The sequence below is a fragment of the Oncorhynchus clarkii genome, chromosome 23 (assembly GCF_045791955.1).
Source record: "Oncorhynchus clarkii lewisi isolate Uvic-CL-2024 chromosome 23, UVic_Ocla_1.0, whole genome shotgun sequence".
Taxonomy (NCBI): Eukaryota; Metazoa; Chordata; class Actinopteri; order Salmoniformes; family Salmonidae; genus Oncorhynchus; species Oncorhynchus clarkii.
In genome coordinates, this window is record NC_092169.1 from 3,541,177 (window position 1) to 3,558,696 (window position 17,520).

General features: G+C 43.9%; 1 protein-coding gene across 8 annotated transcripts in view; it reads left to right on the forward strand.

The window, feature by feature from the left end:
- Positions 1-17,520, forward strand: part of LOC139381131 (cytoplasmic polyadenylation element binding protein 3) — a 62,902-nt gene that overhangs the window by 6,667 nt on the left and 38,715 nt on the right. For 5 of the 8 annotated variants that reach the window (XM_071124443.1, XM_071124444.1, XM_071124445.1 and 2 more), the window contains exon 3: positions 16,529-16,682. In XM_071124443.1, the coding sequence (XP_070980544.1) occupies positions 16,529-16,682 (154 nt within the window). The remainder of the gene's footprint in view (positions 1-16,528; positions 16,683-17,520) is intronic. The other 3 variants (XM_071124449.1, XM_071124450.1, XM_071124451.1) reach the window with 1 other exon arrangement.

Below are 17,520 nucleotides of genomic sequence, written 5' to 3' on the forward strand. Positions count from 1 at the left end.
TGCGTCTTCCAAATGGACAATGACCCCAAGCATACTTCCAAAGTTGTGGGACAACAAAGTCAAGGTATTGGAGTGGCCATCACAAAGCCCTGATCTCAATTTATAGAAAATTTGTGGGCAGAACTGAAAAGGCATGTGCGAGCAAGGAGGCCTACAAACCTGACTCAGTTACACCAGCTCTGTCAGGAGAAATGGGCCAAAATTCACCCAAATTACTGTGGAAGGCTACCCAAAACGTTTGACAAAAGTTAAACATTTTAAAGGCAATGCTACCAAATACTAATTGAGTGTATGTAAACTTCTGACCCACTGGGAAGGTGATGAAAGAAATAAAAGCTGAAATTAATCATTCTCTCTACTATTATTCTGACATTCCACATTCTTAAAATAATGTGGTGAATCTAACTGACCTAAAACAGGGAATTTTTGCTAGGATTAAATGTCAGGAATTGTGAAAAGCTGAGTTTAAATGTATTTGGCTAAGACGTAAGGAAACTTCTGACTTCAACTGTACATATTTACCTCAATTATCTCAAACCCCTGCACATCGACTCATTACCGTTACCCCGTGTATATAGCCAAGTTATTGTTACTCGTTGTGTATTTATTACTCATTTTATTTTTTATATATTTTTCTCTGCGTTGTTGGGAAGGGCCCGTAAGCAAGCGTTTCACTGTTAGTCCACACCTGTTGTTTACAAAGCATGTGATTAATATTTAGTATTTTATTTGATGCTGTGTGCCAGATCAAGTCTACCTGCCATTCTTAATCTCTTTCCCATATACAGTATGTGACATGAATGCAGGGTGAGTCCTGGTTGTGATGGCATGTGCTCATACCCAACTGTTGTTAGCTGCTGGATAAAAGGTCAGGAATGTGTGGAATTCAACTTAACATGTCCATGAGCATCTCAGAAGACACCTTCATTTGAAATGAGTCGACTTGACATTGGGTTCCAAGTTAACATATGGAATTGTTTTAAGATTGTCATACCATGGATCATTTATCCATTTTGAATTTTAGGACCCCTTAGGTATAAAAACAAAAGGTTGTTAAATATAGAATTTGGCCTTTAATACTATAGACCATAGAAACGCATTGAATAACACATACATAAATTGGGAAAAAAGGACAGTCGTGAAAATAGTGGCGTCATATTCGTTTGTAGCTTAAACGGTTTGGACGCAGACAAGTTGACATATCAGTGTTATCGACTTCAGACGAGTCCCGTGACACTTTTGGGGATCGTAGAGAAAAAACGGAGAACAACATCGTGTTCATGAGTCTACCCTTTCCGGAAAGTGGTCATAGGTTGTAGGCCAAACCGTTCAGACACTTCAGACGTTTTCGTGAGAAGAAAGATTTTCGGGATGTCTCATGGTCTGACACTCCACTGTAGCTCAGCCACCTTCCACCGCAGATGCGGAAGGCTGACATAGGCAGATGCGGTGGATTACGACGATATCTCTAGCTTAAACTGAAGGATTTTGATTGGGATTTTTGTATTAAGTTACATAGCTTGACGCAGGGGTGCTTCAATTGACTCTTAGATCTCTCTAAGATCTCTCGAAGACTCTTAGATCTCTCTGTGCACTGTATGGACAAACCAGATCCTTTTTGGACAGTGTTTCAAAGGCAGAGCCTCTCCCTCAGTTGATGGCAAAAATCAATGTCTGTCTCACAAACCTGTTAAAGGCCCAATGATGCTGTTTTATATCAATATAAAATAGCGTCTCGGCATAAATTTAAGTACCCAACTATAGATTTGCCGCAACTCCCGCTCATGCAAACCTGCTGATTAGAAGGTCCTGTGTAGATTGACTTTTCAACCAGCAACTATCAGGAAATCACACTATTTACATTTTTGCTGCAGACATTTATCTACCAACAGTTCTCATCCTTAATCATCACGGCTGTATACAGTGCTGTATATTCATGCACCCCTCTGCCCTCAGAACAGCCTTAATTCGCCGGGCATGGACTTTACAAAGTGCTGGCCCATGTAGACACCAATGCTTCCAATAGTCGTCAGGTTGGCTGGATGTCCTTTGGGTGGTGGATTATTCTTGATACAGATGGGAAACTGTTGAGCGTGACAAACCCAGCAGTGTTGCAGTTTTTGACACAAACCGGTGCGCCTTCAAAGGCACTTTAAATCTTTTGTCTTGGCCATGAATGGCACACACATACAATCCATGTCTCAATTGTCTCAAGGCTTAAAAATCCTGTAACATGTCTCCTCGCCTTCACCTACACTGATTGAAGTGGATTTAACAAGTGACATCAATAAGGGCACGGCCGGCCGTCTCATTAGACAGGATTAGGCGGCCGCCTATGGCGGCAGATTGTTTTTGGTCAGTTTAGCTCGTCAATGTCAATTTCTTTAAAACGGCGGCATCTGAGCGCTTACACCTCCCTTAGATAAGCAGTGTCCAATTTGTCAAAAGCAGGGGGCCCAAAATGTTTTGCTTGTCCATTCCCAGCGCACCTCTCCACGGTGTTGTTGGAGAGACGTATCTCTGCGGCGCTCCACCAAAGTTCCGCCAGAACATAAATAATGTAGCAGATATAGTATATGGTAGAAAGGGTATGTGACCTTTTCTGTTGACTACAGGTTGGATATAAAATGGATGACAATGTAATGAGACGGACACTTTTTACATCATGCAGGTTTCTCTGATCAAGTAGCCTAACCTAAATGGCGCTCAATCAAATACAAAATGTGCTGTCATGTTAAACAAACATGTCCTGCAAACAGGACAGGTCAAACTAAAATGGACAATATGGAATGTACCATCTGTTGACCAGGAGTTACACCCCATTGGCATGATCAGTAGTTTGGTATCTGTACATTTTTTTTGACAAGCTGATCATAGTGAAAAATAAAATGCTTCTGCATTTGTCGCTGTGTAAACATGCTGCAAATGGGATCGCGACAACTCCTGATAAAGTTGGGTCATCTTTTATTGGTCCTGTCCGGATGTTGTTTTTTGGTGTTTTACGAACAGTAGACTTACCACATTCATTCATAAAATAAGATTTCCAGCAACACTGTAGGCTACACCTCAGTAAGTACGGACTGACGCTGACGCCTTTTGGACGTCTTTTTTTTGGTGCAGTTCCGGACCGGCCTTGATTTCGACATCCACGGACATGAGTTTTTGGTCCCGCCCAAATCTGAACCAATCATTGACGTCAGATTTGGTCCAGACTTCTATAAATATACTTATTTTCAACTTTCATTCAGAAGCAAAAATTTGCCTGATTTCAACATCTGGAAAATACATAATAAAAAAAATGTATTTTTTAAAAACTATTTTTGATGTAACCTTTTATTTAACTAGGCAAGTCAGTTCAGAACACATTTTTATTTACAATGATGGCCTAACCCGGCCAAACCGGACGACACTGGGCCAATTGTGCGCCGCCCTATGGGACAATCACGGCCGGATGTGATACAGTCTGGAATCGAAACAGGGACTGTAGTGACTTGCACTGACTTGCACTGAGATGCGGTGCCTTTGACCCTGCGCCACTCGGGAGCCCAACATTCTGAAAATACATAACTTTCATTCAAAACTGGAAATTAGCCCTTTTTTTTACGTACAGAAAATATGCTTTTTCAACGTTCTGGGAAATGTATATTTTAAATGTATGGATAATACCTTTTCACATTCAATTCAGAACCTACATTTAACCTAACTTCAGGCTTTTTGTTTACTGGGACTATTCTAGTTTTGCGGGGGGGGGGTGCGGCTTTTGTTGGTCTCTCGTATGGAGGTAGAACTGCAAGGACTGGCCCTGAATAACAGATCATAGACTAATCAGGTGAAAGCTATCATGGAACAAGCAGGTGTTCTTAATGTTTTATACGCAGTGTAAATCAGGCAGTCGGAGGAAAGCCCGAAAAATTGTCAGACTCCAGCCATCCATAGTCTGCTACCTTCTGGCAAACGGTACCGAATGTCTAGCTAGTTAGTGGTGCGCGCCAGTAGTGCTTCAATCGGTGACCTGACTCACTCGAAGACCTTGAAGTAGTTGTGTCCCTTGCTCTTCAAGGCCTGCGGTTTATTGGAGAAATAGGCAATGATGCTTCATGGCAGGCAGTTGTTGATGTGTTCAGAGGGTTCCTGGTTCAAGCCCAGGTTGGGGCAAGGAGAGGGACGGAAGCAATACTGTTGCAGTTGGACCACCTGGGCGAAAGCCCAAGGGTGTCTACTCGAACATTCTCCATAGTTACACTATTCTCCATAGAAACATAATTTGAAAACTACAATAACAGAACATGGCACATTTTGGCACACATGGCACACTCCAGCGGGTGTTTGAAGAGGGTGGATGTGGTGGCATCCTGCTGGGGGACAGTGGCTACCCACTAAAAAGGTGGCTGATGGCACCAGTGTTTTGGCACCCAGGACAGACCAGGAGCGGGAGTACAAAAATGCTTTTGCTGAGGCGAGATGCCTTATTGAGCGACGCTGCAGCTGCATCGGGGTGCTGAAGCGCAGGTTAGTAGCCTAGTTTTTCATTAGCAGCTAATAACATGACATAATACTGAAATAATAGGTCACTGTGTTGTGTTACCACACGGTCTTATTGTGTTGTGCTCCCACTAGGTTCCACGGCCTACCTGGAAAGATAAGAATGGCACCAAAGAGGACATGCACTGTTGTCGCTGCCAAAGTGTTATATTAGTACGGAGAAGAGGCTGCCCCATCCCATGACTAAGCAAGGGTGCAGAGTTAAGGAAAACCATAAGGAACCTGCTGGTCCAGATGACATTGGAGGTCGATTGGCCCGGAATCACATCATCAATCAAATGTAGCCTATAGACCCCTTTCCAGTGCACTACACACTGACGTCACGCACAGATGCGCGAGGCTGTAAGAAAGCCATCGCCATCTGCTCCCATTCAACATAGCCTAGCTTTACATTTTATTACTTCTAAACATCTTTGGGTTCTAATATGCTTACAATTATGTTTTGATTCTTGCTAAGATTTATATTTGTTTGTGATCTTTGCAAAGTAACAATTTTGGATGGAGCGGTTCTTAGCTAGAATGCTAATGCTCGTTAATATACTGTAGGCTGTAGCAAAATCTAGCCAAAGAGTCATTTTACTGGTTGAAGTTTAAGTGTAATGCGGTTGATTTGCGATGATGACACAAATACTATATTGAGCAGTACATTAATATGAATCTCATTATAATTCAAAAGTTGTGTGAAATGCATTCAAAAGCAACATGGGGAGAGACCAAGAGAAACATGGCGCTCTCGGGATATGTTGTCGGAATCGGTTAAGCCACCGGGCTTCTCCGTGCATCGCGCCAACAGAGATAAACACCTTTATGGGAAGAGGAAGGGTGGGGGTGTATGCTTTATGATTAACGACTCATGGTGTAATCATAACAACATACAGGAACTCAAGTCCTTCTGCTCACCCGACCTAGAATTCCTTACAATCAAATGACGGCCATTTTACCTACCAAAATAATTATCATCAGTTATCGTCACAGCTGTGTACATTCCCCCTTAAGCAGACATCAAGACGGCCATCAAGTAACTTATGCAAACCGGAAACCATACAGTGGCTTGCAAAAGTATTCACCCCCTTGGCATTTTTCCTATTTTGTTGCCTTACAACCTGGAATTAAAATATATTTTTGGGGGGTTTGTATCATTTGATTTACACAACATGCTTACCACTTTGAAGATGCTAAATTATTTCCCTTGTGAAACAAACAAGAAATAAGACCAAAAAAACTGAAAACTTGAGCGTGCATAACTATTCATCCCCCCAAAGTCAATACTTTGTAGAGCCACCCTTCGCAGCAATTATAGCTGCATGTCTCTTTGGGTATGTCTCTATAAGCTTGGCTCATCTAGTCACTGGGAGGGATTTTTGCCCATTCTTCAAGGCAAAACTGCTCCAGCTCCTTCAAGTTGGATGGGTTCCGCTGGTGTACAGCAATCTTTAAGTCATACCACAGATTCTCAATTGGATTGAGGTCTGGCTTTGACTAGGCCATTCCAAGACATTTCAATGTTTCCCCTTAAACCACTCGAGTGTTGCTTTAGCAGTATGCTTAGGGTCATTGTCCTGCTGGAAGGTGAACCACCGTCCCAGTCTCAAAGAAGACTGAAACAGGAAGACTGAAACAGGTTTCCCTCAAGAATTTCCCTGTATATAGCGCCATCCTTCAATTCTGACCAGTTTCCCAGTCTCTGCCGATGAAAAACATCCCCACAGTATGATGCTGCCACCACCATGCTTCACTGTGGGCATAGGTTCTCAGGGTGATGAAAGGTGTTGGGTTTGTGCCAGACAGTATTTTCCTTGATGTCCAAAAAGCTCAATTGTTGTCTTCTTCCATAAGTTTGGGGAGTCTCCCACATGCCTTTTGGCAAACACCAAATGTGTTTGCTTACTTTATCTTTAAGCAATGGCTTTTTTCTGGCCACTCCACCATAAAGCCCAGCTCTGTGAAGTGTGCAGCTTAAAGTGGTTCTATGGACAGATACTCCAATCTCCGCTGTGGAGCTTTGCAGATCCTTCAGGGTTATCTTTGATCTCTTTGTTGCATCTCTGATTAATGCACTCCTTGCCTGGTCTGTGAGTTTTGGTGGGTGGCCTTCTCTTGGCAGGTATGTTGTGGTGCCATATTCTTCACATTTTTTAAATAATGGATTTAATGGTGCTCCGTGGGATGTTCAAAGTTTCAGATATTTTTTTTTATAACCCAACCTTGATCTGTACTTCTCCACAACTTTGTCCCAGACCTGTTTGGGGAGCTCCTTGGTCTTCATGGTGTAGCTTGCTTGGTGGTGCCCCTTGGTTAGTGGTGTTGCAGACTGGAGCCTTTCAGAACAGGTGTGTGTATATATACTGAGATCATGTGACACACAGATTGCACACGGGTGGACTTTATTGAACTAATTATCTGACTTCTGAAGGTAATTTGTTGCACCAGATCTTATTTAGGGGCTTCATAGTGAAGGGGGTGAATACATATGCATGCACCACTTTTCTGTTTAGATTTTTTTTTGAAGCCACGCTTCAAGATTGTTTTGATCACGCTGACTGGAATATGTTCTGGTCAGCCTCAGAGAACAACATCGACTTATACGCTGACTCGGTGAGTGCGTTTTTATAAAGAAGTGCATTGGAGATGTTGTACCCACTGCGACTATTAAAACCTACCCTAACCAGAAACCGTGGATGGATGGCGGCATTTGCAAAAAACAGAGCGCGATCCAACGCATTTAACCATGGGAAGAGGTCTGGGAATATGACTTAATATAAACAGTGTAGTTATTCCCTCCAAGGCAATCAAACAAGTGAAATGCCAGTACAGGGACCAGGTGGAGTCAGTTCAACGGCTCAGACACAAGACATGTGGCAGGGTCTACAGGAAATCAGACTACAAAAAGAAAACCAGCCACGTCACGGACACCGACGTCACGCTTCCAGCCAAACTAAACACCTTCTTTGCCTGCTTTGAGGATAATACAGTCCCACAGTCACGGCCCGCTAACAAGGACTGCGCCCCCCCCTCTCCTTTTCCATGGCTGACGTGAGTAAAACATTTAAACGTGTTAACCCTCACAATGCTGCTGGCCCAGATGGCATCCCTAGCCGTGTACTCAGAGCATGCACAGACCAGCTGGCTGGTGTGTTTACGGACATATTCAATCGTTCCCTATCCCAGTCTGTTGTCCCCACATGCTTCAAGATGGCTACTGTTGTTCCTGTACCCAAGAAGGCAAAGATAACTGAAGTAAATGACTACGGCCCCGTAGCACTCACTTCTGTCATCATGAAGTGCTTTTGAGAGACTAGTCAAGGATCATATCACCTCCACCTTACTGGACACCCTAGACCCACCCTAGAAGCAATCACCATCACACTGCACACTGCCCTATCATGTCTGGACCATAGGAATACCTATGTAAGAATGGTGTTCATTGACTACAGCTCAGCATTCAACACCATAGTACCCTCCAAGCTCATCATCAAGCTGGAGGCCCTAGGACTCAACCCCTCCCTGTGCAATTGGGTCCTGGACTTTCTGACAGACCGCCCCCAGGTGATGAAGGTACTCCAGGTACTCTCCACTTCGCTGTCCCTCAACACTGGGGCCCCATAAGGGTGCGTGCTAAGCCCCCTCCTATACTCCCTGTTTACCCATGACTGCGTGACCATGCACGCCTCCAACTCAATTAACACAGTAGTGGGCTTGGTTACCAACAATGACGAGACAGCCTACAGGGAGGAGGTGAGGACGCTCGGACTGTTGTGTCAGGAAAACAACCTCTCACTCAACATCAACAAAACAAAGGAGCTGATCGTGGACTTCAGGAAACAAGCAGAGGTAGTACACCCCCCCCCCATCCACATCGACGGGACAGCAGTGGAGAAGGTGGAAAGCTTCAAGATCTTCTGCGTACACATCACAGACAAACTGAAATGGTCTACCCACACAGACTGTGTGTGAAGAAGGCGCAACAGCCCCTCTTCAACCTCAAGAGGCTGAATAACTTTTTCTTGTCACCCAAAACCCTGACAAAGTTGTACAGATGCACAATTTAGAGCATCCTGTCGGGCTGTATCACCACCTGGTACGGCATCTGCATCGCCCATAACCGCAGGGTGTTGCGGTCTGCACAATACATCACTGAGGGCAACTACCTGCCCTCCATCAGCACTCAATGTCACAGAAAGGCCAAAAAGGATCATCAATAACATCAACCACCCGAGCCACTGCCTGTTCACCCCGCTACCATCCAGAAGGTCGAGGTCAGTACAGGTGCAACAAAGCTGGGACGGAGAGACTGAGCGGCTGCTGCCTACATTGAGACCCAATTACTGGCCACTTTAATTAATGGATCACTCGTCACTTTATACAATATCACTTTAAATAATGCCCCTTAGTAATGTTTACATATCTTACATTATTCATATCATGTTTATATAGTGTATCTATACTATCATTGCACCTTGCCTATGTTGCTCGGCCATCGCCCCTCCATATACTTGCATGTACATATTCTCATTCACCCCTTTAGATTTGTGTGTATTAGGTAGTTGTTGGGGAACTGTTTGTGCAGTAATATCTAACAAGTAATCTATCGGAACTAGAAGCACAACCATTTCGCTACATTCACATTAACATCTGCTAATCACGTGTATGTGACACATAAAATTTGATTTGTAAATAAAGGCTTTATTTTTGCAGGTGTTCTATAAGAACTGCCCCTTGTTCTGCCAGCAACTTGCGTGTTTTCAAACACAGAAATGGGTCTATAGGTCGAGGCTAAATGAGAGACTGAAACTTTTATAACTAACCTATAAAGAAAGATGTTGTAATGATTAAAAGCCGTATCCTCCTTTCTTTCCTTCGACATTTTGAAAGTCTTATTGGTAGCCTTTACAAATGCAAAGACTACACTTAAAATGATTGTAAAATACATGTATTTATTTATTAAGAATTCAAAGGCTAATAGGCATATTCGGTGTACTATTTATTATTGTTGGCTACAGTGTAGTTAGTGTATGTTACTCCCCCTCACTCTGCAATAGTCTGTTGATGTTGCTGCTCAAGGAACCTAATTTCTCAATTGTAATTTATTTTTCTCAAGCTCCACATTTTCAATTTTTGCTCTGTTTCTCAGTCTCCGTCTCTCTCTATTGCCTTCTCTATGAACGCCAACTGCATTTCATTTCGCTGGTCTTGTCCCAATGCACCCTGCTCTGGCTCTGCGTTGTGGCTGTAAACGATGTGTCCAGGCAGCTCGAGTCCGTGTCTAAAAGACATAACAAACATTGAAATTATAACAAGTAGCCTTAATAGGAGAGTGGGCAGCTTGTTGCATGCAGACCGTGGTCACAAGAAATAGAAGGACCTAACAAGGGCAAAGACAACATTGGCGCCTTGAAATATCCCGCACATATAGCCTACACTTGGCAGTTAGATAATGATAAATTAATGGTTTTAGTTTGTACTGTTGCTATTAATCGCCACTACTAGGCTGCTGTTAGTGGATGTGGTTCTTGAGCTTTTTTTATCATCTTTGTCATTCTGCTGGGTGAATGCGCAGGGTGATGCCGTGCTGTCCACACCATCCATTCCCATGAAAGGCAGGGGAATCTGTGCCAAATATACAGTGGGGCAAAAAAGTATTTAGTCAGCCACCAATTGTGCAAGTTCTCCCACTTAAAAAGATGAGAGAGGCCTGTAATTTTCATCATCGGTACACTTCAACTATGACAGACAAAATGAGAGAAAAAAAATCCAGAAAATCACATTGTAGGATTAATGAATTTATTTGCAAATTATGGTGGAAAATAAGTATTTGGTCAATAACAAAAGTTTCTCAATACTTTGTTATACACCCTTTGTTGGCAATGACAGAGGTCAAACGTTTTCTGTAAGTTTTCACACACTGTTGCTGGTATTTTGGCCCATTCCTCCATGCAGATCTCCTCTAGAGCAGTGATGTTTTGGGGCTGTTGCTGGGCAACACAGACTTTCAACTCCCTCCAAAGATTTTCTATGGGGTTGAGATCTGGAGACTGGCTAGGCCACTCCAGGACCTTGAAATGCTTCTTACGAAGCCACTCCTTCGTTGCCCGGGCGGTATGTTTGGGATCATTGTCATGCTGAAAGACCCAGCCACGTTTCATCTTCAATGCCCTTGCTGATGGAAGGAGGTGTTCACTCAAAATCTCACGAAACATGGCCCCATTCAGTCTTTCCTTTACACGGATCAGTCGTCCAAGTCCCTTTGCAGAAAAACAGCCCCAAAGCATGATGTTTCCACCCCCATGCTTCACAGTAGGTATGGTGTTCTTTGGATGCAACTCAGCATCCTTTGTCCTCCAAACACGACGAGTTGAGTTTTTACCAAAAAGTTATATTTTGGTTTCATCTGACCATGTGACATTCTCCCAATCTTCTTCTGGATCATCCAAATGCTCTCTAGCAAACTTCAGACGGGCCTGGACATGTACTGGCTTAAGCAGGGGGACACGTCTGGCACTGCAGGATTTGAGTCCCTGGTGGCGTAGTGTGTTACTGATGGTAGGCTTTGTTACTTTGGTCCCAGCTCTCTGCAGGTCATTCACTAGGTCCCCCCCGTGTGGTTCTGGGATTTTTGCTCACCGTTCTTGTGATCATTTTGACCCCATGGGGTGAGATCTTGCGTGGAGCCCCAGATCGAGGGAGATTATCAGTGGTCTTGTATGTCTTCCATTTCCTAATAATTGCTCCCACAGTTGATTTCTTCAAACCAAGCTGCTTACCCATTGCAGATTCAGTCTTCCCAGCCTGGTGCAGGTCTACAATTTGGTTTCTGGTGTCCTTTGTCAGCTCTTTGGTCTTGGCCATAGTGGAGTTTGGAGTGTGACTGTTTGAGGTTGTGGACAGGTGTCTTTTATACTGATAACAAGTTCAAACAGGTGCCATTAATACAGGTAACGAGTGGAGGACAGAGGAGCCTCTTAAAGAGAAGTTACAGGTCTGTGAGAGCCAGAAATCTTGCTTGTTTGTAGGTGACCAAATACTTATTTCCCACCATAATTTGCAAATAAATTCATTACAAATCCTACAATGTGCTTTTCTGGATTTTTCTCATTTTGTCTGTCATAGTTGAAGTGTACCTATGATGAAAATTACAGGCCTCTCATCTTTTTAAGTTGGAGAACTTGCACAATTGGTGGCTGACTAAATACTTTTTTGCCCCACTGTATAAGCTATGTTGCTGTAAGGCAATATTTTAGAAGCAGGACCTCCTAGGTGGGTTTTTCAGGGCACCACATCTTTTCATGCTCATCATGAGCTCTTTTCCTTTCTTTCGCACCTTCTCCACTGATCTGCAGCCAAACTCCCCATTCTCATCATTTACTTTATTGTACTGAACAAAAATATAACCGCAACATGTAAAGTGTAGGTCCCATGTTTCATAAGCTGAAATTAAAGATCCCAGACATTTTCCATACGCACAAAAAACCTTTCTCTCAAATTTGTGCAGAAATTTTATTACATTCCTGTTAGTGAGCATTTCTCCTTTGCCAAGATAATCCATCCACCTGACAGGTGTGGTATATCTCGAAGCTGATTAAACGGCATGATCATTACACAGGTGCACCTTGTGCTGGGGACAAATAAAGGCCAATCTAAAATGTGCAGTTTTGTCACACAACACAATGCCACAGATGTCTCAAGTTTTGAGGGAGCATGCAATTGGCATGCTGACTTAAGGAATGTCCACCAGAACTGTTGCCAGAGATTGAATGTTCATTCCTGTACCATAAGCCACCTCCAACATCATTTTAGAGAATTTGGCAACTGGCCTCGCAACCGCACACCACGTGTAATCACTCCAGCCCAGGACCTCCACATCCAGCTTCTTCACCTGCGGGATGGTGTGAGACCAGCCACCAAGACAGCTGATAAAACTGGGTTTGCACAACAGAAGAATACCTGAACAAACTGTCAGAAACGTCTCAGAGAAGCTCCTCTGCATGCTCGTCGTCCTCATCAGGGTCTTGACTGCAGTTCTGCGTTGTAACCGACTTCAGTGGACAAATGCTCACCTTCGATGGCCACTGGCACGATGAAGAAGTGTGCTCTTCACAGATGAATCCCGGGCAGATGGCAAACAGTGTGTAGGGTGTCGTGTGGGCGAGCGGGTCGCTGACGTGAACGAAGTTCCCCATGGTGGCGTTGGGGTTATGGTATAGCCGGGCATAAGCTACGGACAAGGAGCACTATTGCATTTTTATCGATGGCAATTTGTGTGCAGATACCGTGACGAGATGGCCCATTGCTGTGCCATTCATCCGCCACCATCACCTCATGTTTCAGCGTGATAATGCACAGCCCCATGTCACAAGGATCTGTACACAATTCCTGGACGCTGAAAATGACCTAGTTCCTCCGTGGCCTGCACACTCACCAGACATGTCGCCCATTGATTATGTTTGGGATGCTCTGGATCGACGTGTACGACAGTGTTCCAGTTCCCGCCAATATCCAGCAACTTCGCACAGCTGTTGAAGAGGAGCAGGACAACAATCCACAGGCCACAATCAAAAGCCTGATCAACTCTATTCGAAGGAGTCACGATGCATGAGGCAAATGGTGGTCACACCAGATAGTGACTGGTTTTCTGATCCATGGCCCTACCTTTTTTTAAGGTATCTGATGCATATCTGTATTCCAGTCATGTGAAATCTATATATTACGGACTAATTTAATTTATTTCAATCGATTTTGATTTCCTTTATATGAACTGAAATTGTTGCGTTTATAATTTGGTTCAATGTCGTTAAAAAGCTTCCAGATTGTATTTTTTTTCTTCTGTTTGTTGCAGTGCTATTGGACCTAACTGTCAGAATCTCTTGATGTTTGCTATACAGCTCTATGGTTTTCCTTATTTCTGAAAATGTGACATATGCTAGCTATCTCGTTATTTACTTTTGGAAACGGATTGTAACGAGAAACGAGCACTGTCTAGCAGCCGTCACTTACGCCGGTCTTAGCTACGACTTGTGTTAGTTTCGGTTGGTGCAACAGGACGTAGCCAGGCCCAAACTAGCATTTAAGACCACTTATTTATTTATTTATTTTACGTCCAACTGGTGCAACCGGCCCCAGATGTGGAGCCAATTTTAAGAATAGGGAGCAATGTTAACATGGTCTGTATCCCACATGCTGGTGTATTACCACAATCAAAGCAGTGGTGGAGTGGTCTGATAGATGCAGTATATAATGGGTATCTCATCAGAGTCCTATTCATTAGGGCAGAACGTTGCAAAAGGTTTTGCGATGGATAATGAAAACAAGCGTTGCTTATAGGACAAGTTCAGGTCGTCCCTCCCTGTTACCTTCCATTTCGTGTCTAATGAACACAACCCAGGTATTTTAGCCACTGACTGTGAATGATGCCCTTCACTCTCTTTGTTCAGGATCAGGAGAGTGCATGGTGATGGAAAAAGAGGGGAGGTGAATGAAAAACTCAGCATTTTAAATGTTTACCGTTTGTACCAAGTGGGCAGATTTTTATCTGCCGCTGCAGTGCTGTGGATCCAGAGAGAGGGGGGAATAACGCTTTTGAATGCACGACAATAGCACTGGTGGCAAACAATGTGGCCCCGAGGCTAGGGCAGTGGACTCACAGGACACAGCTGTCAAGGGCTAGGCCTAACTCGAATTCACCAGGCACACTCTGTCACTTGCCTACGCCCTCTTAAACTCATTCACTTACTCGCTGACTTACTCGCCTACAATAAAAAATATATTTTAGGATACGATCTACTATAATGTGTCTCCTTCTCAGGTCACTAGTATCAACACAGGCTCCATATTGGATCAGTCTCTCCCTCAATGAACCAGGAAGTGGGCCAAAATAATCTCACTGAATCAACTCAAGTGGGCCCAAAATATATATCAAATGGCCCTAAACTTTATAGGCTGAACTTCATGCAGAACGATTTGCCTAATGCCCTACCCTCCTCCCTCTCGCTGTGAACGTTGAGGATTCAGGTCAGATGAATGTAGGCTATTGAGTAGAATATGATTGATTCCACTGCCCAATTGGTATTTTATTTAGAGAGTCCCAGGCAGCCCAGCAGTTGAATGTGTTCAAAAGGTGGGTTCAGCGGGTGGCGACGTAGCAGGTCAAGCTGGCCAGAAGGACTGACACACACACGGAGGGAGTGATTAATCTTTGGCTGAAGGTCAGGCAGGTTTGGTGACAAGCTTCAATGTATTTCTGGCGCGTTCTTCCCTACCATATTCTTATTTGTCCCCGTACATACACTCATTGGCCAGTTTATTAGGTACACCCGCCTAGTACCAGGTCGGACCAGAACAGAACAGCCTAAATTCTTTGGGGCATGGAACCGTTGCTCAATTTATATAAAGGGACATAACGTGTTGCAGGAAAACATTCCCCACACTATTACACCACTGTCAACAGCCTGTACCGTTTACAACGGGCAGGATGAGGCCATGGACATATGCTTTTACGCCAAATCCTGACTGCCATTAGCATGACGCAACAGGAACTTGGATTCGTTAGACCAGGCAATGTTTTTCCACTCCTTGATTGTCCAGTATTTGTGATCTGGTGCCAACTGCAGCCGCGTCTTATTTTTAGCTTCTATGAGTGGACCCAGTGTGGTCGTCAGCTGCAATAACCCATCTGTGACAAGGACTGATGAGTTGTGCTTTCCAAGATGCCGTTCTGCACACCACTGTTGTAGTGTGCTGTTATTTGCCTGTTTGTGGCCCGCCCGTTAGCGTGCACAATTCTTGCCGTTCCCCCACGACCTCCCATCAATGAGCTGTTTTTACCCACAAGACTGCTGATGACTGTATGTTTTTTGTTTGTCACACCACTCTCTGTAAACCCTGTGAAAAGCCCAGGAGGCTGGACATTTCTGTGGTACTGGAACCAGCGCGTTTGGCACCGATGATCACACCACGCTCAAAGTCACTTAAGTCACACTTTTTGCCAATTCTAACATTTGTTTGATACGTAACTGAATGCCTTGATGCCTGTCTGCCTGCTTTATATGATGTGACTCACTGACTCACTCTGGAGGAGTGAACCATTTTTGTTAGTGGGTTGGTGTACCTAATAAACTGGCTAGAGTATGCCACAGGTGATATGTTCAGAAGTGTTAATTTGATGATTTTGGTGGAATGGCTATTATGTGACACTAGCCCAGGGATGGTCGTACACACCATATGGAAACATCTTGAGTGTTTGAGGAAAGAGCACACTCACAAATCACGCCATACTTGGCACTATCTCTCCTTGATTGGAATGTGTGTCCCTACTCTTGAAATCCTTTGCTTTTTACTTGCCAAGTGACATATAGTTGTAAAGATGAAATGATAAATGTATGTGCAGTGCGCGCACACCTTTTCCGATCAGACCAAGCGAAATGTGCACACTGTGCAGTCCCAGCTGCTAAAGTCAAATACTCCCTCTCTCTCAGTTTCTGTTGGCTAATGTATGATCTTGACTGTGATATTTGCTGCGATTACAAGATCAGCTGGTCTTGGCCTGCTTTGACGCTCCAACAATACCAAGGTGGTGTGTCGCTACATGAAAACATCTGGCTTCGACTCTGCCCTTAAGCAAAGGGAACCAACCAGAATTTGAACAGCGATGCAAATTGCGAACACATGCACGTTTCCCGTGGTTTCTGCTGTGTGATTATAGGCAGTATGGTCTGTGATTTGGGCACGAGAGTTGTACGAGGCCCTCATTCAGTTGAAACCCTTGCTCTCCCCTTATCAGGGGTCACTGCTCAACTTTCAACAAATGGATGTGTTTGTATATTTTGTGCGTCTGTGTGGATGACGGGCTTTCCTTAATCTCTCACAAGTCATCGAGCTATTATCTCAAGCTAGTCTTATGCAAGATGGTGTCGAGTAGTGGTGGTGTTGTGTTCTACTTTGATAACCAGCTGAGATAAGATGACTAACCTCTGACCCCTCTCTTCTCTTGCAGGACCGGAATCGTCCCTTTGATGCATTTAGCTTGCACTCTTTGGAGAATTCCTTAATGGATATGATAAGGACTGACCATGACAAAGGTAAACCACACCCAGCTGGTGGCCCACCAATGACTATCGCTGATATTATATGGAGGAATCATTTTGCAGGTTAGGAGTGTCCATACATCCACGCTTTTTTTCTTTGCTGTTGGCTTCATGGCTTCATATTTGCGCTATTTGCCATCTCTACCACCAATACAATCTAGTTGAGTTGATTTGGCAATCAATGAACCACTGGCCTTACCTGCAAAATCTTACACACTCTTCTTGTAGTCTGTGTGTAGTGAGTGCTTTAAAAAAAAAAAATTGCCCCTTCGAGCTGCTTCTCAGCGTTGTCTTCTGACTTTAATCAAGTACTCGTGATGACATTTCTGCTTCTATTTCCTGGGTAAATATTGCTGTCACATGTAAATGTGAATGTTGACAAGATGGCACTTGTGTCATCATGGTGTGCTGCCGCGTTTTGTGGTGATCTGATGTTTTGAGTGACGGCGTGCGATTCGATTGCTCTCATGTATGTGTGCGTGGCCCTTTCGTGTGCCTCCTCGTAGGCGTGTGCTCTTATTGCAACCATATTCTTTGACAGACTTTAATGGCACAGGGAAGGTTATTGTGGTTCATTTTCTGTGCCTCTTTTTTTTTGTGAGTTGGGGGAAAGGATACAAGAGAATGTGAAATTGGTATGAAACCAATCTAAAGTTACCCCTTTATAGGTTACGCCCCTGCTGCGGGATGACAAAAACATTGATTCAAAACTCGATGGGTCCATACTTACAAACTCTTGATTAAACCTAAACTTATTCTTGAAATAAATGCTACATTTCAGCATTTCACCATAGGCTCTGAAAAAGCACCTGCCGAGTACCAGTCTCGCCAAGTGCCTGCTGGTAAGCTTTTTTGACTTAGGATGCCACCTGGCAATGATTACAAATTACGGTACATTACT